This window comes from Monodon monoceros, unplaced genomic scaffold, assembly GCF_005190385.1.
Source record: "Monodon monoceros isolate NGI ecotype Baffin Bay Population unplaced genomic scaffold, NGI_Narwhal_1 Super_Scaffold_5, whole genome shotgun sequence".
In the NCBI taxonomy this organism is placed as follows: Eukaryota; Metazoa; Chordata; class Mammalia; order Artiodactyla; family Monodontidae; genus Monodon; species Monodon monoceros.
In genome coordinates this window covers 99,338,699-99,364,803 of record NW_021703782.1, presented here as the reverse complement: position 1 = coordinate 99,364,803, position 26,105 = coordinate 99,338,699, and the positions used below count along the sequence as shown (strand labels likewise).

Genomic DNA, 26,105 nt, shown 5'->3' with positions numbered 1-26,105 from the left:
TCAACCACTGCGCCACCGGGGAAGCCCTATAATGGCCTCTTTCACCACCTTTTACTACCCATTTGTAAGTCTTTTTTCCTGGATTTTATTGTGTGTTGTTTGGTAGTGAGTAATGGTCCTCCTTTGGCTAGCTCAGTAGCAACTGTTATTATTTTCAATCTGTATTAAGGGAAGGAGAGGAAAGGAAAATTTAGTTTAACATGCTTGAAATACCAGAAATATTGTTTTGAACTCTGGGTTTACTAAATTTTAAGATGGTTTGTGTAGTCTGGATGATCCCATGTTAGAAGTGAAAAGTGTACCACACGTTTTAATTTTGTTTTTCATACTTTTAGTTTTTCCCCTGTTTCAGTGTGCTGTAGCTGTTTAAGTTGACTTAAATTGATTCTGCCCCAGAGCTGGACGTTCGGAATCCAGGTAAGAGTTAAGGCTTCATCCCTGCCCTTAGAGGGCCCAGTGGGAAGACAACATGAGGGTACCTGTCACTTCCAGTGGTAACAAAGATACAGAGGAAGGGGAGGCCAAGGTATGTTAAGGCAGTCCGTCGTTCCGGTCTCTGACAAGGTTTTTTGAAGTAATGCAGGCAAGAGAAACTGCAGAGAGGAGAAGGACCTAGCACTGATGAGGGCCTCTTCTCTCTCCCGTCTCTCTCCTGACTCCACCCCACTCATCCTGACCACATCTTCTTTTTCCCAGAAGATAGCAACAGCTTTCCAGCTGGCCCTCCCTCAGTGCTTGCCCCCCCTCCAGTCTTCTTTTTTATAATTTTCTGTCTCAGTTTTATAACTTCCTCTCATTTTTATGAGTCTCTTTTTCTCCTCTATTTTTTAGATGATTGACACATACTTAGTTTAAGTCTTCTTCAGGTTGCTTTATTGTTTTTATTTCCTCGAGTGTGAGCTCTCTCATCTGTCCGATTGCTGTCTTTCATAACAGTGGATTTTGTTTGCAGCAGTGGTTTGTGTCAGCAGCCCCGCTCCGCCCGCCACCCTTGCGCCTCCCTGTGTGGTGCTTTTGAAGTTGCCTTGACTTGTCTCTCTAGGTCTTACTTTAGGGGCATGAAATTTGCACGGGTCTTCTTCCAACCATGGGAGTTAAATTTCCGCTTTCTGCGGATGCCCTCTTTATCGTGGCAGTGGGTCTCCTCCTCTGTTTCTGACCTTTGGATACATCTTATTTGATTCTGAGTCCTGTAGTGCACCTTGACCATTTTTTTGTCTTGTCTGTTTTGCTGTCATTTACGTATGTTTAGAGCAGATGGTAGGGGCTCTTGAGTGTACTTTCACCACTGTCCTGACGGGAAATCTCTCCATTCATTCTCCACACGTGGCACATGTGTGGCCATGCACTCGTCACACGGAGCCTCCCAGTGGCTCTCCTTTCCTTAACATGGCTGAGGTCTCCCTGCCTCACCTTCCAGCCTCACCTCCCTGCTCTCCACAGTGTGTCTTGACTCCGTTCATATTGTTTTCCATGCTTAGAAGGTTCCATTTCCCTTCCCCCAGCTAACCTCTCATCAACTCTACAGGCCCTTTTTTGGCGTTCTTCCTGCCACCCCCAGTCTGGACACCCTGGAATGCTTGCCTGTAAGCTTCCCAGACTTCCACAGTGCCTGTGTTTCTCTTTTTAGCCTGTGGAGTAGTGATTTGTTTACACATCTGCCTCTAACACCAGGCCCCGCAGGCACTTCTGCAGCCCCAGCGCCCATTATAGTGTCTGGCCCAAGAAACACACTCACAAGGGATTCTTCTGGAACCGCTCCAGAGTCTTCTACATGTTGGCTTAGTTTGAGTTCCTGGGAAAGCAGAGCCTGAGGTAACCACTTGGGTACAAGTGGTTTATTTGGGATGTGACTCCAGGCAGAAGGAAGAAGGGATGAGGGAGACTAAGGTAGGGATGGAGGCAAAGCCAGGAAGGCTGTGTTATGATCTGGTTGCTACCGTGGGCAGCTGGGCCTCTGCCCTGCCAGCCACCCTTTGAGGGATGGTGTAGACCCTGCGTCAGTGCTGGCCCTCTGAAGGACGGGAGACTGGGACATTCACCCAACAGCTCTCTTCCTCCACTGGTTAGGGTTTCCCCTGGAGCTATAAATGGGTCCGCACTTGCCCGCTGCCCTGCTGGCCGGCTCAGAGAGCTCTGGGAAAGGGCCCAAGGCAGCAGAGAGATGCCGTGGGCGCTGGCGGAGGGACTGTCTACAAGAGCTGTCAACGCAGTTGCAGCTGAAATCCCAGGGAGGCCCAGGCCATGTGGCAAAGGGGCGTGAGAAGCACCTGCTACCCGTACATGCTCTCGTTTAATCCTCAAGCGTCCTGTGGAGGAAAACTCACCTTGCTTTCCAAGAATCACAGAGTTAGAATCTGAAGCCATTTTGTCTGATTTCAAAGCCACTGCTCTTTTTATCCAGAGCAGTTCCCAGCATCCCTTCATTCGATACCTTTGCTGAGCACCGACTGTGCACCCTGATGGACCAGGTGGCTCATGGATCTGCCAGGTTGGCTAGATTCATCCAAAGCCATACTTGCCCCTGGATGTAGGGATGGGCCCAGGGGGGTGGGCGGACCTTGCAATCGTCATGCATACCTTATGACTCTGTTTGCTCTTCCGAAGCCCAGCCTGCGTCCAGGTAGCTGTGTGCCCCCCTCACTTGCTGTGCACCTGTGTCAAATCAGTTCTCTCCTTCTCCTCCATGAAGGAGACATGTGGTACCTACCTGGTGTGGTTGTTCTGAGGTGACCTGGATAGCATAGTTGGCGTGGGTCCTGGCACGTGGCAAGTGCTCATTGTGTTTAAATTCAGCAGAATCTGGGCCAGAATCGATGGGGAAAACTTAGGAAAGTGGGTCGGTGACAAGGCCATAGCAGAAAGCTGAGTCCACCCACTTCCTTCCCTTTTGGAAAAACAGGCCGGACCTTCTGAAAGTGCTCCGAGAACTGATTCTGGAACAGATATGCTTGAGAGAGCAGGAAGCTTCGGGAGAACACCTTGATGGTAAAACGGAGAAGACACTTGGGCAGATGGCCGTTCAGCTAAGAGGTGAACTCGGGCATTTCATCCAAGCCAACTTGTCTTCCAAGCCACGTGATGAACTCGAGTGGCCCCCGGGAGTCCAGCTAGCAAAGGCGGCAGAGGCGTCCAGCGTCGAGCAGAAAGATGCCTCCGTGCAGACCATGGCTGTGGAGGGCGACACGGTCAGATTCAGACACGAGGGCACGACAGAGCCTTGGGAAGAGAAGCCAACAGACGCCGTATTCAGCGCCGAGCATCAGCCGGAGAACTTGTGCAGGGTGCCAGGGCAGCAGGCCGCTGCCCTCTCCTTCCCCGGGGGGACCGAAAAAGTAAGTTTCCCCACATATTACTTACTTAGTTACTTACTAAATATAGACCAAAAACTTAAAAATCACCTCCGATCCCACTGCTTTTTAAAAATTTGTATAAAGTCTGGTGTCTCTCTCTGCCTGTACTTAATCTTGGCCTCTACCTGGAGGTGTGTGTCCATCCTGAACTTCCCCAAAGTGTTACCAACATTTCCTCCCTCCCTGTCTCCTCCCCCATCCCAGCCCTCTCTTATTTATCTATAACTGTGTTTTCATTATAAAAGCAGAGTCATGTGTGTACATCTGTCTGTAGCTTACTGTTCCATGTTATGTATCAGGAACATCTTTCCTTGTAATGGCTGCTAAAATTCCACTGTGGGGAATGTACCAAAGTTTACATAATTTTCCCCTGTTGATGGACCTTTACTTTTGCCAGTTGCAGTAAAACTGGAATGACCTGACTTTAGGGGTAGGGACGAGAACCTAGGTTTTATTTTGTATGGACTTTGTGTCTTAGAGGTACCGTTCTGTGGGCTTTGTCTACATTCTCTTATCCTTACAACATGCGGCAAAGGTGAGGAAGCCAGGTCCCGAGTGCCCATGGTCAGCCAGCTGTGAGGGGCCTGACTGCACAGCCGTGCCCTTTCCCTGGGTCAGGCTCCTGTCTAGCCTGTGGTGGCCCGAGTGGTAGGGTCTGGTTTTGGTGGGTGAATGCCTGCATTTTGCTTCAGTCAAGATCCTTTCTCTAGATGCTTCTCCTCAGATACCATCAAATATGCCAGATTGTGAAAAACCAGACTCTCCTGGCAATGTTTGATCGGACCTTTTACTAAAACCCTCCTGGGGAGGAGGTTGGGATTGAGGGACCCCATAGCAGGGAGATGGGAGCGGCTTGGGAGAGAAGGAGAGAGGTCGTGTTTGTGGTAGGGCTCCAGCGACTGGTCTCCTTGTTTCTGATGGGTGTTTTGTCTCTGAGAAATCAGCTGTGCACACTGCTTCATAGCATCAGAATGGAGAATTAAGTTTATTTTCTGACCAGTAAATTACCGCTTTTGTGCATACCAAAGAGAGTTAGATATATCATTAGCAAAATTGCTTTTGATTGTTTTAAATTATGCACCAAAACTGTAATTTCTAGAAAAGGGTTTTCTAAAGATATCAGTAGAGACCAAAAAAAAAAAAAAAAAAAAAAAGACACTGCCATTATATTAACAGTACTGGAGATGCAGATTTGTGCAATTTGGCTAGAATAGAGATGCTCTCATCTGCCCCAGCTAGTCTAGTTTGTACCTGTGTATTAGGAAAACTAGATGTTTTGTGTGTGCATGTGTTTTTTTCCCCCTGCTATCTGTGAGGGAGATAGCATCCTATATTCAGGAAAATTGGATAATCAAATGAACTTAATTTCCCCAAATATATTGAAAAAAATTTTCCATTTGGAATTATCTTCCTGCTGGTATCTTCAAAAGGAAGGCTACTGTGTTTATTTTTTTTAGCATCTGCTATATATGCCAGGATTGTGCTAGATATTCTATTCATGTATCATCACAGTTAATCTTCTCACCAAGCATATTAGTTAGGTAGGTATTACCTACATTTTGCATGTGAAGAAATATAAGCTCTGAAAGGCTCAGAAAATTGTCCAGAGTGACTCAGCCGTTGAGAGGAGTAGCAGGGGCGTAAAGTGGAGTCTGGTTTTAGAGGCAGACAGGGATATTGTAACCCCACCTTTCTCAGGAAGGGAGGAGCTCTCTTACCACCAGTTTGGCCTCCGGTCTATGCAACGTAGAAGAAAATTTAATGGTCTTCTCTGTGGTCTTTGGTTAGTCAGGGAATCGGTAATCCTTGAGCTTAGGCTAGAACTGTGGCATCCTGTTAAAAAGAACATCTTTGCAGCCCAGGGGCGAAACAGGGAGATGGGACATACTTCTGGTTGAGTTACAGAGGCGAGATCCTGGGCTGTACAGATATACCCATGATTGCATTGGGCCTCGCCACTCACCTGCTCTGAGTCCTTGGGTCAGTCACCTGACTTTCAGTGGCTCCAAGGGGATCATTGTGACCTGGCACCCGGGGCTGGCGTGCTGGCTCGGTGAGGCAGTGTGTGGCGAGTGCCTCGGGCCGTGTCCGTGGTAGGAGCTCAGGGTATGTGCATTCCTGTCCCCCTTCCGTCCCCAAGTGAGAAGTTCCAGGATGCCATCTTTAATAAGGTGGTAGGTGGGATTCTGTTCGGCATCCATAAGGTAGCATTTTGTGTGGTGTTATTTTGGAAGCGGCGTTAGGGTGACTGACGGCAGCCTTCCAGCCTGAAATTGGCTTTGGCATTTGTGCACTTGCAGCTATCTTCTCTGCTGCCATATGACACACAGATTTGGATCCAAGAATAGAGATTGGTGGAGTCTGAGGACCAAGCAAGTGACTTATTTTCCAGCCCTTTTTGATGAGGCGTCCACCTCCTCCCGAGTGGTCCCTGACACCACTGCAGACTGTTCTTGTCCTTGAACCTGTTCTCTCCTCTTGCATGGAATTTCAGGGCAGAAAGGCTCTCACTTTTCTTAACTGGGCAGTAGAGGTTGAAGAGCTAGCCTGAGGCTCAGCTCTCCAGCCTTCTTATTGTATGATACTGGGCTGGTTGTTTGACATCTCAGTTCTTCATCTGGAGAAAATAGGTATAATAACTTCTGTAATCCTCTGAGCTCTGGGAATGCATAGTTCACCCGAGGATTACGGGAGTACATGCTTGAAAGCATTTGACATCCTAGAACGTGCAACAAGGGCTCCTTCTTCTTCTTTACTTCTTGAGAGGCTTTGCTGATTTCCTCCTTTCCAGGGTCCCAACCATTATCGACTACAATCAATTTTAGAACATAACCTTATCCCAGGCAGAAGCCCCGAGCCCATTAGCAGTCACTTACTATTTCCCCCAGCTGCACACCCCTAGCTGAAGGCAGCCACTAAGCTTTTTTCTGTCTTTATAGATTTGCCTGCCCTGGATATTTCATATAAATGGAATCACGTAGTCTGTGAACTTTGGTGACTGGCTTTTTCCACTTAGCATAACGTTTTCCAGGTTCGTTCATGCTGTAGCAGGTATCTGTCATTCATTTCTTTTTATGGCCCAGTGATAGCCCGCTGTATGGATACCACATTTTATTTATCCATTCATTAGTTGATGGACATTTGGGCAGTTGCTACCTTTCGGATATTATGAATAATGTTGCTGTGAACATTCATGTACAAGTTTTTGTGTGTACCTGTGTTTTTATTTCTCCGGGGTATAGATCTAGGAGTGGAATTGCTAGGTCATGTAGTAATTCTGTTTAACGGTTTGAGGAACTGCCAGACTCTTTTCTAAAGTGGCTGCAGCTAGTTTCCAGAAGTTTTCACCAGCATGTGAGCGCTCCAATTCCGCCGCGTCCTCACCAGCAATTGTGATTATCTTTTCGATTATAGCCATCCTAATGGGTAGGGAGCGGTGGTATTTCATTATGATTTGATTTGCATTTCCCTGATGATGAATGATTTGAACATCTTTTCATGTGCTTATTGACCATATGTATATCTCCTTTTGAGAAATGTCTTTCAGATCCTTTGCCCATCTTTTAACTGAGTTATTTGTGTTTGTTTATTTATTTATTTATGGCTGCGTTGGGTCTTTGTTGCTGCAGGCAAGCTTTCTCTAGTCGCAGCGAGGGGGTGCTACTCTTCATTGCAATGCGCGGGCTTCTCATTGCGGTGGCTTCTCTTGTTGCAGAGCACAGGCTCTAGGCACGCGGACTTCAGTAGTTGTGGCACATGGGCTCAGTAGTTGTGGCTTGCAGGCTCTAGAGCTCAGGCTCAGTAGTGGTGGCGCACGGGCTCAGTTGCTCCACGGCATGTGGGATCTTCCCGGACTAGGGATCGAGCCTGTGTCCCCTGCACTGGCAGGCGGATTCTTAACCACTGCACCACCAGGGAAGTCCTAGGCCTCTTAAGTTATTATTTGTATGTTCATTCCACAAATAGATGTTGAGCACCTACTATATTACTAGTTCTTGTGCTCAAAGCTGTGGATAGAGTATGAATAAGAGATGCAGAATCCATGAATTCTAAAGCTTATAGGCTGGTGCAGAAGATAGACAAAGAACAAGTAATTGCATAGGCATTTAATTATTATGGTCCTAATCTTTTTCTGAGGAGAATTCTGAGGGGGCAGTGAGTATATAACAGGGAAATCAAGGCCCGTTCTCCTGAGGAAGGAACATTTGATCTGAGTCCTAATGAATGTGTTGGGATTAGTGGGAGAGGTGGGGGTGGGCAAGAAAAAGTATTCTAGGCAGAGGAGATAGCATATGCCAAGGTCCTGAGGAGGAAGGAACAAAGCATTCTGAGGAACTGATAGGAGGTCTCTGTGGCTGCAGGTTGGGGGCTGGGGAGGGGCAGTAACTCAGGCTGTAATAGTGCACAACATGTGGGCTGTGGTAAAGACTGTGACCTTGGCCATACGAGAACTGGGGAACAATTAAAATAGTTTTAAGCAGGAGCGGGGGTGTGTTGCCTGTTTTGGTGCAGTATGGCAAGTGGGTTAGAAAGGGCAAGAATGAGTGTGGGGAGACACCTCAGGAGGCTGTTTCTGTGGCCTGGATGATAGCTCACAGCATCTTGGAGTTGGGGGGTGGCCACGGAGGATGAGAAGCGACAGAAGAATTCATAGACACTTTGGGAGTTGGAGTTAGTGGAACCTGGTGAGTGATGCAATTGGGCGAGGTGCATAAAGGGAATTTTATTTTATTTTATTTTATTTCTTATCATCCCCCCACCCCCATCACCCCCCTGCTTTCCCCCCTTGGTGTCCATACGTTTGTTCTCTACGTCTGTGTCTCAATTTCTGCCCTGCAAACCGGTTCGTCTGTACCATTTTTCTAGGTTCCACATATATGTGCTGACATACGATACTTGTTTTTCTCTTGCTGACTTACTTCACTCTGTATGGCAGTCTCTAGATCCATCCATGTCTCTACAAATAACCCAATTTCGTTCCTTTTTATGGCTGAGTAATATTCCATTGTGTATATGTACCACATCTTCTTTATCCATTCGTCTGTCGTTGGGTATTTAGGTTGCTTCCATGACCTCACCGTTGTAAATGGTGCTGCAATGAACATTGGGGTGCATGTGTCTTTTTGAATTATGGTTTTCTCTGGGTATATGCCCAGTAGTGGGATTGCTGGATCATATGGTAATGCTATTTTTAGTTTCTTAAGGAACCTCCATACTGTTCTCCGTAGTGGCTGTATCAGTTTACATTCCCACCAACAGTGCAAGAGGGTTCCCTTTTCTCCACACCCTCTCCAGCATTTGTTGTTTGTAGATTTTCTGATGATGCCCATTCTAACTGGTGTGAGGTGATACTTCATTGTAGTTTTGATTTGCATTTCTCTAATAATTAGTGATGTTGAGCAGCTTTTCATGTGCTCCTTGGCCATCTGTATGTCTTCTTTGGAGAAATGGCTATTTAGGTGTTCTGCCCATTTTGGGATTGGGTTGTTTGTTTTTTTAATATTGAGCTGCATGAGCTGTTTATATATTTTGGAGATTAATCCTTTGTCCGTTGATTTCGTTTGCAAATATTTTCTCCCATTCTGAGGGCTGTCTTTTCGTCTTGTTTATGGTTTCCTTTGCTGTGCAAAAGCTTTTAAGTTTCATTAGGTCCATTTGTTTATTTTTGTTTTTATTTCCATTACTCTAGGAGGTGGATCAAAAAAGATCTTGCTGTGATTTATGTCAAAGAGTGTTCTTCCTATGTTTTCCTCTAAGAGTTTTATAGTGTCCGGTCTTACATTTAGGTCTCTAATCCATTTCGAGTTTATTTTTGTGTATGGTGTTAGGGAGTGTTCTAATTTCATTCTTTTCCATGTAGCTGTCCAGTTTTCCCAGCACCCACTTATTGAAGAGACTGTCTTTTCTCCGTTGCATATCCTTGCCTCCTTTGTCATAGATTAGTTGACCATAGGTGCGTGGGCTTATCTCTGGGCTTTCTATCTTGTTCCTTTGACCTATGTTTCTGTTTTTATGCCAGTACCATATTGTCTTGAGTACTGTAGCTTTGTAGTATAGTCTGAAGTCAGGGAGTCTGATTCCTCCAGCTCTGTTTTTTTCCCTCAAGACTGTTTTGACTATTCGGGGTCTTTTGTGTCTCCAAACAAATTTTAAGATTTTTTGTTCTAGTTCCATAAAAAATGCCATTGGTAATTTGATAGGGATTGCATTGAATCTGTAGATTGCTTTGGGTAGTATAGTCATTTTCAAAATATTGATTCTTCCATTCCAAGAACATGGTATATCTCTCCATCAGTTGGTATCGTCTTTAATTTCTTTCATCAGTGTCTCATAGTTTTCTGCATACAGGTCTTTTGTCTCCCTAGGTAGGTTTATTCCTAGGTATTTTATTCTTTTTGTTGCAGTGGTAAATGGGAGTGTTTCCTTAATTTCTCTTTCAGATTTTTCATCATTAGTGTATAGGAATGCATGAGATTTCTGTGCATTAATTTTGTATCCTGCAACTTTACCAAATTCATTGATTAGCTCTAGTAGTTTTCTGGTGGCATCTTTAGGATTCTCTATGTATAGTATCATGTCATCTGCAAACAGTGACAGTTTTACTTCTTCTTCTCCAACTTGTATTCCTTTTATTTCTTTTTCTTCTCTGATTGCCGTGGCTAGGATGTCCAAAACTATGTTGAATAATAGTGGTGAGAGTGGACATCCTTGTCTTGTTCCTGATCTTAGAGGAAATGCTTTCAGTTTTTCACCATTGAGAATGATGCTTGCTGTGGGTTTGTCGTATATGGCCTTTATTCGGTTGAGGTAGGTTCCCTCTATGCCCACTTTCTGGAGAGTTTCTACCATAAATGGGTGTTGAATTTTGTCAAAAGCTTTTTCTTCATCTATTGAGATGATCATATGGTTTTTCTCCTTCAATTTGTTAATATGGTTTATCACATTGATTGATTTATGTATACTGAAGAATCCTTGCATCCCTGGGATAAATCCCACTTGATCATGGTGTATGATCCTTTTAATGTGTTGTTGGATTCTGTTTGCTAGTATTTTGTTGAGGATTTTTGCATCTGTATTCATCAGTGATATTGGTCTGTAATTTTCTTTTTTTGTAGTATCTTTGTCTGGTTTTGGTATCAGGGTGATGGTGGCCTCATAGAATGAGTTTGGGAGTGTTCCTCCCCCTGCAGTTTTTTGGAAGAGTTTGAGAAGGATGGGTGTTAGCTCTTCTCTAAATGTTTGATAGAATTCACCTGTGAAGCCATCTGATCCTGGACTTTTGTTTGTTGGAAGATTTTTAATTACAGTTTCAATTTCATTACTTGTGATTGGTCTGTTCATATTTTCTATTTCTTCCTGGTTCAGTCTTGGAAGGTAATACCTTTCTAAGAATTTGTCCATTTCTTCCAGGTTGTCCATTTTATTGGCATAGAGTTGCTTGTAGTAGTCTCTTAGGATGCTTTGTATTTCTGCAGTGTCTGTTGTAACTTCTCCTTTTTCATTTCTAGTTTTATTGATTTGAGCCCTCTCCCTCTTTTTCTTGATGAGTCTGGCTAATGGTTTATCAATTTTGTTTATCTTCTCAAAGAACCAGCTTTTAGTTTTCTTGATCCTTGCTATTGTTTTCTTTGTTTCTATTTCATTTATTTCTGCTCTGATCTTTATGATTTCTTTTCCTTCTGCTAACTTTGGGTTTCGTTTGTTCTTCTCTCTCTAGTTCCTTTAGGTGTAAGGTTAGATTGTTTATTTGAGAGTTTTCTTGTTTCTTGAGGTATGCTTGTATAGCTATAAACTTCCCTCTTAGAACTGCTTTTGCTGCATCCCATAGGTTTTAGATCATCGTGTTTTCATTGTCATTTGCCTCTAGGTATTTTTTGATTTCTTCTTTGATTTATTCGTGATCTCTTGGTTATTTAGTAACGTATTATTTAGCCTCCATGTGTTTGTGTGTTTTACGTTTTTTTCCCTGTAATTCATTTCTAATCTCATAGTGTTGTGATCAGAAAAGATGCTCAATATGACTTCAGTTTTCTTAAATTTGCTGTGGCTTGATTTGTGACCCAAGATGTGATCTATCCTGGAGAATGTTCCATGCGCACTTGAGAAGAAAGTGTAATCTGCTGTTTTTGGATGGAATGTCCTATAAATATCAATTAAATCTATCTGGTCTATTGTGTCATTTAAAGCTTCTGTTTCCTTATTTATTTTCATTTTGGATGATCTGTCCATTGGTGTAAATGAGGTGTTAAAGTCCCCCACTATTACTGTGTTACTGTTGATTTCCTCTTTTATAGCTGTTAGCAGTTGCCTTATGTATTGAGGTGCTCCTATGTTGGTTGCATATATATTTATAATTGTTATATCTTCTTCTTGGATTGATCCTTTGATCATTAGGTAGTGTCCTTCCTTGTCTCTTGTAACATTCTTTATTTTAAAGTCTATTTTATGTGATATGAGTATTGCTACTCCAGCTTTCTTTTGATTTCTATTGGCATGGAATATCTTTTTCCATCCCCTCACTTTCAGTCTGTATGTATCCCTAGGTCTGAAGTGGGTCTCTTGTAGACAGCATATAGATGGGTCTTGTTTTTGTATCCATTCAGCAAGCCTGTGTCTTTTGGTTGGAACATTTAATCCATTCACGTTTAAGGTAATTATCAATATGTATGTTCCTGTGACCCTTTTCTTAATTGTTTTGGGTTTGTTTTTGTAGGTCCTTTTCTTCTCTTGTGTTTCCCACTTTGAGAAGTTCCTTTAGCATTTGTTGTGGAGCTGGTTTGGCGGTGCTGAATTCTCTTAGCTTTTGCTTGTCTGTAAAGCTTTTGATTTCTCCATCAAATCTGAATGAGATCCTTGCCGGGTAGAGTAATCTTGGTTGTAGGTTCTTCCCTTTCATCACTTTAAGTATATCATGCCACTCCCTTCTGGCTTGTAGAGTTTCTGCTGAGAAATCAGCTGTTAACATTATGGGAGTTCCCTTGTATGTTATTTGTCGTTTTTCCCTTGCTGCTTTCAATAATTTTTCTTTGTCTTTAATTTTTGCCAGTTTCATTACTATGTGTCTCAGCATGTTTCTCCTTGGGTTTATCCTGTATGGGACTTGCTGCGCTTCCGGGACTTGAGTGGCTATTTCCTTTTCCATGTTAGGGAAGTTTTTGATTATAATCTCTTCAAGTATTTTCCTGGGTCCTTTCTCTCTTCTCCTTTGGGGACCCGTGTAATGTGAATGTTGTTGCGTTTAATGTTGTCCCAGAGGTCTCTTAAGCTGTCTTCATTTCTTATCATTCTTTTTTCTTTATTCTGTTCCACAGCAGTGAATTCCACCATTCTGTCTTCCAGGTCACTTATTCATTCTTCTGCCTCAGTTATTCTGCTATTGATTTCTTCTAGTGTGGTTTTCATTTCAATTATTGTATTGTTCATCTCTGTTTGTTTGTTCTTTCATTCTTCTAGGTCTTTGTTAAACATTTCTTGCCTCTTCTCCATCTTTGCCTCTATTCTTTTTTCAAGGTCCTGGATCATTTTCACTATCATTGTTCTGAATTCTTTTTCTGGAAGGTTGCCTATCTCCACTTCATTTAGTTGTTTTTCTGGGGTTTTATCTTGTTCCTTCATCTGGTACATAGCGCTCTGCCTTTTCATCTTGTAGTTCTTCTTGCTTCTGCTGTCTGCCCTCTGGTGGATGAGGCTGTCTAAGAGGCTTGTGCAAGTTCCCTCAGGGAATTTTTAAAATGGCTCCCAGTTTTTGTCTGTGCAGCAAGTGGAGGGTGGTCTGATTCACCGAGACAGAGGTCGTCTGAGTGCTGGAGCTGTGGGATGCAGGCCTGGGGTGATAGAATGAAGGAGCCCAGCTTTCAGTTGACTTGGGAGGGCTGGTGGGCCGTCAGAAATGTGTAGGTTGGGCAGGTTCGGAGCTCTGGGCCTGAGAAATAGCCATGGGACCAGGCACCTAGTGGTCCCCGAACAACTTAGTAAGGGGTGGTTCTGGTGGCCTGGCAGGGTGAGAGGCAGATTGACTTAGGCTTAGGAGAGGGTGGGAAGTGAGGAAATAGATAAGGAGCTAGAAAACATTTCCCAGAAGGTTGTGTGGGGAAAAGGACTGCCGTGTAGGGAGCATCTGGAACGTTCAGAGAGACACGGCCGGGCTTAAGAGAGTGTCAAGGAGGAACAGCTTGGCACTTGTCAGTCAGAGGAGGGACCTGCCAAGACACAGATCTGCAGGCTGGGGGATAAACGGAGGTGCCATTATCTGGACAGGCACTTTGAGTCCTGTTTTATAAGGTTGGCACGAGCGTGTTGACTGTGCGACCAGAGGAAGCGTATTCATTGTCTCCCTGGGTGTACTTTCAGGACGTGAAGAAGTCCCGCTTGCCCATCCTGATAAAAGCATCGCGGTCACTAGGGAGTGTGTGCCAGCTCCCTGCCCCCCAGGAGGTGGTGGCCCAGCAGCAGGGGCAGCTGAAGGAGTTTAAAATTCACAACAAGCAACGTCACCAGAAGTTAATTCTGGCTGAAGCAGTGATGGAGGGGAGGCCAGCACCAGAAAAAGCGCTCCTGAAAGGTAAGCACCAAGGAAACCGTATCCTCTGCGAGAAGATGAACGGCGTGACAGGACGGCCAGAAACGTCAGCCGCGTTGTTTGGAATTGCAATACGTTTGAGTATAAATTTCATGAATTGCAGTGACTAATCTTGACTCTTGACAAATATACAATCGAGGGAACACGGTAAGGAAAGCTCATTTGTTGCTTTCATTTTATTCCAGAGAGGGCAGAGGGGGACTGGTCGTGCTCCCAGGCCTTGTGAGGTCACTGACCCCTTCGCTTGCAGTTGTCTGGGGGCTCCATCTGTGGAGGCCTCAGTCCTCTTTGCAGGGTTCTCTGGATGGCCAGGCCGCAGTTGTTCGGGTTCTTCGGGGCTCATTCTAAACCCTACTGACCTTATGGCTTCTAGAAGTGACCTGCCTCCCTACTCACTTGGAATCTGCTGTCTTTGCTCTCCCGGGAGCTCCCCAAGTAGAGAGCCTTGGGGTTACAGAGTATCAGGGTGAGACTCCTAGACTTGGAGGGAGCACGTCAGTGGGATCCTCTAGCCCGAGACAGTGGTGCTTAAGAGATGTTGCCCCTTTGAGAGTCTGGGGGAGGCTGAGGGCCTTCTCATGCGTGGAGCACCGTCCATCATCTTTAGAGCGCTCGTGAATCCACAAGAGCACTTCTCTTGACGCCTGATTTTTTTTTTTTTTTTTTTTTTTTTTTTTGCGGTACACGGGCCTGTCACTGTTGTGGCCTCTTCCATTGTGGAGCACAGGCTCCGGACGCGCAGGCTCAGCGGCCATTGCTCACGGGCCCAGCCGCTCCGCGGCATGTGGGATCTTCCCGGACAGGAGCACGAACCCGTGTCCCCTGCATCGGCAGGCGGACTCTCAACCACTGCGCCACCAGGGAAGCCCTTGACTCCTGATTTTGAACTTCTGCTCTAAGCGAATGACAACAGCATGCAATAACAAGAACGGCAACAGTGGTCTTTTATGTATTTATTCGGAAAGGATGTATCAGGTCCTCCTGTGTGCCAGGCACTGGGGCGATAGTGAACAAAAGAGACCGAGTCTGTGTCCAGCTTGTATATCACAGGGGGAGGAAGACAGTAAGCCGTGAGCAGATGTATCATGTGTGAAATGATCGGTGCTGTGGAGGGAGATAAAGCCGGTGAAGGACACGGGTAACGTGGAGCGGGGTTCGGGTTTGCTACGGTACGTGGAGTCGTAGAGAGCGCCTCCCCGATGAGGCGATATTCGGGCAGAACCAGGAGGAGAAGGGGTCAGGGTGGTGGTAGACCCGCTAGGCCCTCATAGGCAGTCTAGGGCCTTGTCTTTTACTCCGGGTAAGGTTGGAAACGGCCAGAGGGTTTTGAGCAGCGGAGTCACGTGATCTGACTTATGCTTTAAAGCAGGGATTGGCAAACTGTGTCCTGTGGACCAGGCTCGCTGTGGGTTTTTGTAAAGTTTTATGGGAGCGCGGCCCCCTGCATTCATTTGCGCGTTGTCTGTGATGCCTTTGCGCTGTGATGCAGGGTTGAGTAGCTGTGATGGAGACCCCGGGGCTTGCAGTCTCAAATACTCGTTATTTGGCTTTTGAAGAAAAGTAGGCAGGCCTCTGCTTTAAAGGATCACTTTTTCAAAAAAAATAATTTTATTTATTTATTCATTTATTTATTTAATTTTGGCTGCGCTTTGGGTCTTCGTTGCTGCGTGTGGGCTTGCTCTAGTTGCAGCGAGCAGGGGCAACTCTTCGTTGCAGTGCACGGGCTTCTCATTGCGGTGGCTTCTCTTGCTGCGGAGCACAGGCTCGAGGCGTGTGGGCTTCAGTAGCTGTGGCACGCGGGCTCAGTAGTTGTGGCGCATGGGCTTTGTTGCTCCACGGCATGTGGGATCTTACCGGACCAGGGCTCGAACCTGTGTCCCCTGCATTGGCAGGCTGATTCTTAACCACTGAGCCACCAGGGAAGTCCTAAAGGATCACTTTTAATGTGAACCATGGGAAGGATGTCATACCCTGAGGTGGAAGGATTGAGGAGAGCCAGGCTCGGAGGGCCTCAGGGGTCTGGTTTGGAACTCTTGAGATGCCTGTTGGAGGAGAGGTCTGGGCCCAGGTCAGCATGTTGCGGTATTTGAAGCTCTGAGGCTTGGAGACAAAGGAGGTAGGTCTGGGAACCGAGCCTGGGCCTGAGAAGGAGCAGCCAGTGGGGTGGGCGGCCCAGGGAGCATGGCCTCCCAAAGCCGAGTGGGGAGCAGATTAGCTGTGTCGGATATGCTAGTGAGACAAGTAAGTCAAGGACTGGGGCTTGGCCTTGGGATTTAGCGTTGGGGGAGTCCTTTGGGGACCTTGAAGGGCGCTGTTTGCATGGAGCGGGCAGGGCTACTGGCGTGGGTTCCGGAGAGAATGGAGGAGAGAAATTGGATACAAGAATAGGCAACTCGGCGGGGGGGGGGGGGGTTGCCATAGAGGGGTGGAGAGGAGCAGGGCAGTCGAGGGCCACGGTGGCCATGAATCTCGAGGGATTCCATGAATCGGGACGGTGGGTGTCTGCAGGAAGGTGGGTGTTGTCAGTGGTGTAGTCTCACAGCATGAGCTGTGAAGCCGGAGTTTTTAGGGAAGAGAGAGAATGGTCTGGAAGTGTCCTTGAAGAGCAAAGGTGCTCACACATTTCCAGGCCCATAGTACAAGGGAGAGAAGCATCCACTCCTGGGGAGGTTGCAGGAGAAGCAGTGTTTGCTGAGGAAGGGTTGGAGACAGGGGTGGACGATTGCGTCCGAGCGGGGGGTTTTCAGAGCGGTTCAGGCCTGGGAGGTGACTGGGGGCCTCGGCCTGCCCGTGGTGGTAAAATAAAATGAGTGCCCGTTACTTACTGAGCCCCACTGTCCACTTTACATACGTGATCTTGTTGAATCCTCCTAACAGCCTCTGAGGCAGGGACACTGATTATTCCCATTTGATCGTTGAGGCAGCAGTTTCAGAGATAAAGGGACTTGGCTACGGTCACACTGTTACCGACATCCCAACCCGGATCGGAACCAGCCTGCCTGATTTCAGAGCCTTTACTTTTCCTCTGCTGTTTCCAGGAGCCTAGTATATGATACCGTGCGTATGGCTTTTACGATGAGCCGCGTAGCCAGAGGTATTTTCTGTTTAATCTTAGGTTCTCTTTTGGGTTTACCACAGTTGAGGTTTTAAGATAAGTTGGGCTCTGGTAGGATTGCTCTTCCCTCCCTCCTTCCTTTCCCAGCGTCCTTCATCCATCCATCTACCCATCCAGGCACCCATTCACTCATGTAGCGAATGTTCCCCGAGCGCCTGCTGTGTTCCTGGCCTCACGCACAGGGTGTAGGGGAGAGAGAGGAAGAAGATGCAGTCTCCGCCTTCTGAGGGCTCCCTGTCTCCTGGGGCGGGGACCGCGGCCAAGGTGGCTGAGCCGCACCAGGGGCCCTGGCACCTTGCCCAGGGCTTTTGCCATTTGTGCTTAACAATGTTTTGATTTCTTGCTGAGACCCTGGGGTGCCTCAGCCAGGGGCTACTTCTGCAGCTGCCTGGAAGGCCCCGGAGGCCCCTCTTCTTGGGAGAAGCGGGCATGAGTCTATAGAATTCATTTTCTCACTCATGGTTTTAGAAGAGCCTGGACTTAAACCGTTTCAGACAAGCTGCAGTACATTTATGCTTTTTATGTCCTGTTATGGCAGCTCGATAGATTAATTTTATCTTATGAATTGCATTTTGCCTCCCCAGTGTTTTTATTTTCCCTGTTGTATCTTTGTGTTCTTCTTAGTTGCTTGGCTAAGTTTCAGGCCTGTGGTTTTATCTGGTTTTCTTTCTCTTCGTGGATGCCTGTAGCCCAGCCCCTCGTGGGAGCAGCCTACCGGGACCAGGACAGCCTGGGAGAGCAAGAAGGACTCAAAGCCACGCTGTGTGTCTGGAGAGACAAGGAAAGGGACAGGGATCAGCAGGCCAGCTGCGAGACTGGTCAGAATTCCCCCCCCCGGCCTCTTGAACAGCTACTTTGTGTCGGGCACCATTTGGGGTGTTTTATACAAAAATTATTACTAAGCCCTGCCACAGCCATCCTAGGGCGTGGTCACTGTTCCCATGTAACACTTGAAGAGGCTGAGGGTTTTGAGAGTCAAGGTATAGTAGGGTGTCGGAGCTTATAGTCCGTTTGTCTGACACTTTTCTACCAGGCAGCGGGCTGGGCTCCGGTGGTTCAGCCTCAGAGGACTCAGGGCCTACCCTCGGGGGCCTCGCGCTCAGCCAGCCGTCCTCAGCATCCCTGCAGTGCTGGCTGTTGTTAGGTGTGCACGGTTGGCCTCCCGCTGCCCGGGGGTGGGGTGGACGAGGGGCAAGCCTGAGCTGACACCCGGTTTGGGGGTTTGTCAGGTGGGTCAGCGGGAAAGGTACAGAGACATGGGCGAGGCCCCAGGCAAGCTGTATCCTTAGAATTGTGGAGTATCGCAGGCATACAAATAAGCACAAAGAATAATAACAATATTCGTGATCCCATTCAGCCACGAACAGATACTTAACATTTTTTCTTTTACCTTAGATTCTTTTTTCCCCTCTTAATTAAAAAAAAAAAAAAAAATCACCATTAAGGTGGCCCTGATTCACTCTGTAAGAAATCATTGTCTTCAGGATCCTAAATTTGTCATGGGGTGGCCGTGGGGAAAGACAGTCTCTGGGGAAATACTGAGCGGTGGGCCCTGTTCCCAATGGCGTATGCTCCCCAAGGCCTGCAGTCAGTACCCTGAATGCGTGGTCACAGGCTTCCGCGTGTTCTGGGCTTTGAGGAGGAAGCCGCTCCCCCAGGTAATCAAGTGCCCTTTAGCTGAATTGTAGGAAGGTCCAGAGCGGCACTGTTTCCTGTAATGTAAATAAATGGTTCTGGGGACATCTTTTGATTTCTCGTTCGTGGTTAGTTGGTTACTAAAGGCTTCTTGACTGATTGGCAGCTTCCCCTTTCCTCTCAAATCCCCATCATTAGTGACCTTTTTTCCTTTTTCTTACTGTGCTTTTGCCTCCGCCTGAATTTCCTCCCTTTAACTGTTGCCCAGCTGATGCCTCATCCTTCTGGTCTCTGCTCGAACGTCACTTTCCAGGGAACGCCTTCCTGAACATTCCCATCAGCCCGCCACGTCTTGGTCTCCTAGCGACTTTGCTCAGTGACTGCCCTCCACGAGGCTGGTACTGCCTGTGATGGCTTCACTGCTGGCTCTTCCTCAGTAGCTCCTGGACAGAAACTTGAGAAATGGATGAAGGGGGCGCCACAGCCATTACTGGCCTTCACATCGAGGGTTGAGGACTGTCTCTTCCTTGTTATGCCCCCCTGAGATGGGGACCCCAGTTGCAGGAGGCGGTGTTCAGACGGTCGGACCACCAGGCTTGGACAGGGGGCTCTGCTGCTTAGTTGCCCTGAACCTTGGGCAAGTTCTTATCTCTAAACCTCAATTTCCTCTTTTGTAAAATGGGGTTATGAGTGACGCCTCACAGGGTTGCTGTGACGATCAAGTGGACAGCATAGGTGAGGAGCTGGGTGCCTGGGCCAGGTCCCAGCACATAGTTATGTGTCCTGACGCCTTGATACACCTGCAGGTTCACACTGTACACTACGGCTTGTAATCCTCCATCTCTCACACCCTCTGTGCAGTGATTTTTTTTTAATGAAAAAATCCTCCTTTGGACCTTTATCGAGGGCTGTGGAGCAGAGAATGCAAAGCCGCATCGCCATGCTGATGCTAAGCTGTGAGACTTGCCGTATACTGGCCTGGGAGCCTAGGAGTCAGATCCTCGCCTCTGCGAAGTCACAAATTGCTGTAGGTTAGGGACACTTCTCAAGTCAAAATTACGAGTGTCAAGTGTCTGAGTGTGTTTAAGGAGCAGAGTTTAAAGTGGAGGTCTAAGTGTGGACGTGAGGATGAACCGCCCATTCACGATGAGGGGGTTTGTGTGTGTGTGTGCGCGTGCGCGTGTGTGTGTCTAAACAGTCTGTGTCACAAAAGGACGCGTGTACAGGGCTTACATTTGTCTTTGCCTCATGATTACTTAACGAAAGTCATCAAAACTGATCTTTATTCCCATGCGTGAACATCACTTCTTGCCATGAAATTCCATTATCGTGAGGTTGTTATAGCAAAGATATTTCCTTATCTTGGAGTGTGATTCACTGGTGAGATTTCTCCCTCTGTGTCTCTTACACTCGTTCAGCCAGCAGGACTTACTGGGTACCTTCTCTGCTCCAGGTCCCATGCCAGACACTGGAGAAACAGGTGAATGACATGGACCTCAAGAGATGAGTTTTTCTGACAAATTTTGTGCACTAAAAATGCTCTATCAGGAGTGCTTCCTTGAGGTCACGTAGCAGCAGCTTTCTAAAATAAAAAAGTTTATTTTATGGTATTTGCATCGTGAGCAGAGAGACAAGAATGGGCTTAAAGCCACGAGGAGCAGCCACAGAACCCAGAAATTGGAATGTACAGTCTGACAAGGATTTGTACGGGCCTTTCCTTCTGAGAGGTCTCCTAGGTCATCTCATCCAACCCACATTGCTGCCCTGGCAGTGTTTCCCCAAGTCCACAAGCCTTTGTTTGCGAGCCTCCTGTGATAGGCGTCCTCTTCCATCTTTGAACACTTTCAGGGAAGCAAAGGATATTCGTATTAGTTGGTCTCCTTCGCTGCTGTGTGCCAGACACTGTTAGCCTTTTTGCAGGTATTGTCCCATTTGATCCTGAAAACAAAACAGAAGCCTTAGGCTTCGCAGTAATTGATGTTCTCTCCATTTTGCAAATGAAGCTCCTGAGGCTCAGAGAGGCTAAGTCACTTGCCTAAGGTCACGCAGCTAGTAAGCGGCAGAGCCACAGTTTGAAACCAGATCCATTGGATTTCAGAGGTGGGTTTTTCTACTATATTCTGCTGCTTCTTAAGTATTCAAGCCACTCCTTGTATTGAGCTGAGCTTTCCCTGGGCAGCAGGCGTTGTGGTATGTGGTTAAGGATAGAAGCTCTAGACTCAGGCCCGACCTTGAAACCTCACAACAAGCACATAAGACATCTCTTTGGGGAAACTGAGGCTCTGGGCAGTGAGTTACTTGCCTAACGCTGTGCAGCCAGCAAGTAGCAAAGCTGGGTATGCGCCCTCTTCTCTTTGGCTGCAAAGCTGCGTATTCTTCCTGCAGTGCCATTCTGCCTCCCACAGGAGTTTGGCCACATACCTGGGGATTTAAACTAGCTGTAAGGAGACATTTCCTGGTAGGATTGTGAGTCAGTGGAACAGCTTGCTGCAGGGGCCATCATGGCATCCCCGGAAACTTGTCGATGTGGAAATGAGAGGACGACTCTGATCTGCTGTGGATTTTAGAATCACTGGTTTTTGATGTTCCTTCACTCATTCTCCAGTATTTTTTCAGCCCTTCCTTTATACCAGGTCTGGGCTGGGTACCGAACAAGGCACTGAGAATGTGAAGATGTAAGGCCAGTCCCTGCTGGGAAGGAGCTTGCAGTCCAGTGAGGGAGAGAGGAACCCAAGTAACTAAGTGCTGTGTAAATAAATGAATAAGCCAATTGCCAGTCATATGCTAGCACCGAGCACCTGGTACGTCTGTCTCGGGTGTTATGTATAAGGCGCTGTGGAAGCACAGAGGGGAGTGACTGTTGTTGCATATCTTGAAGATGGGCTTGCAGAGGGGAGAAAATCAGATCTAGGTGTTGAGGGATGAAGAGTTCACTGAGGAGTTGTTAAGGAGGGAGCCAGGTGTATTCCAGGCAGGGGGAACAGCACATACAAAAGCATGGAGGCGTGAGCAGCCTGGTGTGTGCAGGGAATTATGGTTAATTTAGTAGGGACCCTCCATCGGTGGTGCCAGGGGATGTTCCTGAAAAGGTTGCCTGGAAGTAGATCAAGCAGGGTCTCAGATGCTGTGAGAAGAAGTTTCGATTTAGGTGGGAGTTGGTGGTTATCGTGGTTGAATTCACTTTTTAGAACAGTCGCTCTGAGGAAGAGGAAGGATTGAGAGGGAAGAGGGAAGGCCAAGAGCCAGAGGGGCTTGGTGGGAGGCTCCCGCAGTGGTTTCTGCTTGGCGGTGGCTGTGAGGAAGGACCGAGGGGATGGATTTCAGCAGTGGAGATGGAGACACCAACATAAATGTGTTTTGATTTTCAGACTCCGAAATTTACCTGCCTGATGACCTTGCCATCTTTCCACCATGCGAAGAGAATCCTTCTGAAGACTTTCCAGATTCCACTTCCGTAGCTACACACTTGAGTCCTAAGAGTCAGTTTTCCGCTAAAGTCAGTGTGGTTGAGACCGATCAGCTGGAGAACAGCGATACCTCAAATGATAAAGAAACCTTAAAACAGAAAATCTGTGACTTGGAAACCGAGCTCGAGGTCTACCGGAGCTTCATAATGCAGCTTCAAAAGCACTCCCAGTTCAGTGAGGCCGTCATCACAGTTTTGTGTGGGAGAGAAGGGGCCCAGGGCGGCTTGAACAAGTCCAGGGGCAGTACCGACGAAGAAGAAATGACCTTTTCAAGTTTGCACCAAGTACGTTATGTGAAACACATGAAAATCCTCCACCCGCTGGCCCCAGAGATGATTGACAGCAGGGCGCTGGAGAGCCTCAGACTGCAGCTGGTGGACCAGGAATGTGAGCTGCAGAAGGAGCAGAATTTGAACATGGAACTTTCCGGTGAAATCCATAACCTGCAGAATAAGTTCAGAGATCTCTCACCCTCAAGGTACGTCCCACCTGTCTTCTCCCACGTTTAAGCCTGCAGTTCCCCAACTTGCCACTAGATCGGCACCCCCGAGCTAAAAGGGAATGCTGCCCTGTGATGGGGGTCCGGTGTGTGCTGGGGAAGTCTTGAAGGCACCGTTAAGGCAGCTACGCCTGCGGGGAAGTGACATGTGAGGCCACAAGGAACAATGACTGTGCACATACTAGTCTGTGTCTTCTGAAACTGGCCAAGCAGGTTTTGCCCTCCTCAGGTTGGGGACTCGGGGTTAAAGGTTTTATACCAGTCACTTGGTGAGTTATAGTAAGTTTGCCGAATGGCAGTGTTTACCCCTGACCCTGTTAATGGCTTTTACTGTGCTGACGGGGGGTGGGTGGGTGGGTGGGGTGAGGTGGAGGGGTTCGGCGTGGAGAGGGCGGTGCTGAAACTGATGTCCTAGGCAGGGTGGGAGGAAAGTAAATACTGGCCACATCTTTACCCTTCAAGGTCATCTTAGAGAAATAAGCCTTTGTTGAAAGAGAAGAATCCTCAGGCCACGAAGATACGTTTTACAGGCATAGATATATACAGTTTTGCTTCACGAGATTCGACAAACATGGGATCATTTGTAAAGCTGACCTTCACTGGACACTAATTTGAGACAAACACATTGTTTTGAATTGTCAGGAGCCAGAGTGCATGTTTCAAGACCTCCCAGACCGTGTGGTTGAAGGCAGCTGGTATTTAGTGAGAGGCGGTTGGGTCAGACCCCTGGTTAGGCATTTTTCTTACTTAACCCTCACAGTCACCTGAGAACGAGGTGTTCTTTTTTTTTTTTTTTTTTTTTTTTTTGCGGTACGCGGGCCTCTCACTGCTGTGGCCTCTCCCGTTGCGGAGCACAGGCTCCAGACGCGCAGGCTCAGCAGCCATGGCTCGCGGGCCCAGCCACTCCGCGGCATGTGGGATCTTCCCGGACCGGGGCACGAACCCGTGTCCCCTGCATCGGCAGGCGGACTCCCAACCACTGTGCCACCAGGGAAGCCCAGAATGAGGTGTTCTTAAACTGTGTGTTTGTAGGTGAGGAAACGGGGCCCCAGAGAGGCTGCCGTGACTGAGAAGGTGGCCTGGGAGGGTTCGCAGAGCCAGCTGGTCAGGTCCACGGTACCCTGTGCTGATGCTCGGGCTCTTTCTCGTCCATTAAACCGGCCCCACCTGCAGTGCTGCTGTCACGTGATCTCTCTGTGCTTACGTGGGGTTGAAGGTGGTCGCCAATCATCGTTTCAGGGAACGGGGAACACGGCGAACGGAAGGGTCAGGGTCTCTGGCAAGCCACTCTGTGGCCAGCTTCCTGCACCCACAGTTGGTAAGGAAGACAGCCACGCTTTCCTGAGCTTGCGTTTTTCTCACTGCCGACTAATGCTTGCGGGCTCACATAGGGAAGGACGGATGTGGCATCAGGAGGCGGTGTTGTATGGACAGAGTTGGGTTTGTTTTTTTGTTTTTTTTTTAACACATTTATTGGAGTATAATTGCTTTACAGTGTTGTGTTAGTCGCTGCTGTGTAACAAAGTGAATCAGCTAAATGTATACATACATCCCCATATCCCCTCCCTCTTGCGTCTCCCTCCCACCCTCCCTGTCCCACCCCTCTAGGTGGTCACAAAGCACCGAGCTGATCTCCCTGTGCTATGTGGCTGCTTCCCACTAGCTATCTGTTTTACATTTGGTAGTGTATATATGTCCATGCCACTCTCTCACTTCGTCCCAGCTTACCCTTGCCCCTCTCCCCGTGTCCTCAGGTCCATTCTCTACGTCTGCGTCTTTATTCCTGTCCTGCCCCTAGGTTCATCAGAACCATTTTTTTTTTTTTTTTAGATTCCATATATATGTGTTAGCATATGGTATTTGATTTTCTTTTTCTGACTTACTTCACTCTGTATGACAGACTCTAGGTCCATCCCCGTCACTGCAAATGACAGAGTTGGGCTTTGAAGGCAGAGCTGTGTTTGAGTGAGAAGTCTTCACTGTTTAACCAACCTGCCTTGTCCAAGAGTCAGTTTCCTCTCCTGTAAACGGGGTGTTCATACAGTTGTTGCGAGATTGAGAGGAACAGATAACTTATTAAAAAAACACTTAATTCAGTGGCTGACAGGCCGTAGACCCTCCGTAAATGGTAGTTAGGGTTATGATTATCCTCTGACCTTTCACGTGAGAGGATAGAGTCCTGTTTTCGTTTTCCTGCCTTACAGTTTCTTTTCTGTCCTTCGTGAGAATTTGTGCTGGGTCCCCTGACCCTTGGAGCACTCGTTTCTACAATTCAGACTAGTATTTTTGAAGAGTGAGTGGAAACTAATTGTTCTCCTAAGTCCTTGCCAATCTGTACTTTAATTGGGGGCTTCGTAAGGTTAAAAATATTGCAAAACAACCTTTGTTCCAGCATTTGTTGGCTGTTTTGAAATCGAAGGAGGAGTGACCTTGTACAGTTGCAATTTTTCTAAAAGTATAGATACTTGCATAGCTGCAGGCTTTTCAAAATTGTGCTCTGTCATTTCTCCAATTAGTGTTAAAGTCGTGGAAATTCAATTCTAAAACGGTCCAAGCATTTTCTTTTCCCTCCTTTTATCAGATATGATTCGTTAGTTCAGGCCCAAGCCAGGGAGCTCTCCCTTCAACGACAGCAGATTAAGGACAGCCACGGCATCTGTGTCGTTTATCGTCGGCACATGAATGCCACGATCAAGGCCTTTGAGGAGCTGCTGCAGGCCAGCGACATGGATTGCCGTGTGGCCGAGGGTTTCCAGGAGCAGCTGAATCAGTGCGCGGAGCTGCTGAAGCAGTTGGAAAATCTGTTTCTCAAGGGTAAGTGGGGCGAGGGACTGCGGATCTTAAGACCCATCAGGAATTGATCCAGGACTTCTTGGAGGGGCCCAGGAGGAACGGACTCCTTGGCCTCTCCTTCCGCCCCTCTGCCCTGATGAGATGATGGCAGAGCCCCACTGGCCGCTGCTTCCTCCTGGTGACCACTTCCGCGTGGTTGGCAGTCTGCAGTGTTCCAAACCTGGGGTCCAGTGGAGGGGCCTCGGGGGCCAGGCTGGTGAGGCGTGGCCACGTGGTTGCCAGTTCCTCCAAATTTTCAAGAGAAGATGGAAACCGGGGTTTGGCAGGTAAAGACTTGTGGATTTTAAATGTTGGCAGCAACAAACAAAACAAACAAACAAGAAAACCCAAACTTTCATTGGTTAACAACATAGTCAGGGGTCAGAGGTGGTCAGAGAAAGGATGAAAGAAAACCTTTGCTACATGCTAGGTACTTGAATAGATGTTATCGCATTCCAATTAAAAAGTAATAATTTGCATTTTCTTTGAGATCTCAACAAAGATCTCCCTTATACCGTCATCCAGCTTCATCCGTTTTGCCATGTTTGCTCTCTCATTCTCTTTTTCTCTCTAGATAGACACACACACACACACACACACACACACACACACACACACACACACA

General features: G+C 47.3%; 1 protein-coding gene across 5 annotated transcripts in view; it reads left to right on the top strand.

The window, feature by feature from the left end:
• Nucleotides 1-26,105, top strand: part of CDK5RAP2 (CDK5 regulatory subunit associated protein 2) — a 184,586-nt gene that overhangs the window by 118,904 nt on the left and 39,577 nt on the right. For all 5 annotated transcript variants that reach the window (XM_029203584.1, XM_029203581.1, XM_029203583.1 and 2 more), the window contains 4 exons: nucleotides 2,903-3,335; nucleotides 13,704-13,914; nucleotides 22,051-22,627; nucleotides 25,230-25,462. In XM_029203584.1, coding sequence (XP_029059417.1) covers nucleotides 2,903-3,335; nucleotides 13,704-13,914; nucleotides 22,051-22,627; nucleotides 25,230-25,462 — 1,454 coding nt within the window. The remainder of the gene's footprint in view (nucleotides 1-2,902; nucleotides 3,336-13,703; nucleotides 13,915-22,050; nucleotides 22,628-25,229; nucleotides 25,463-26,105) is intronic.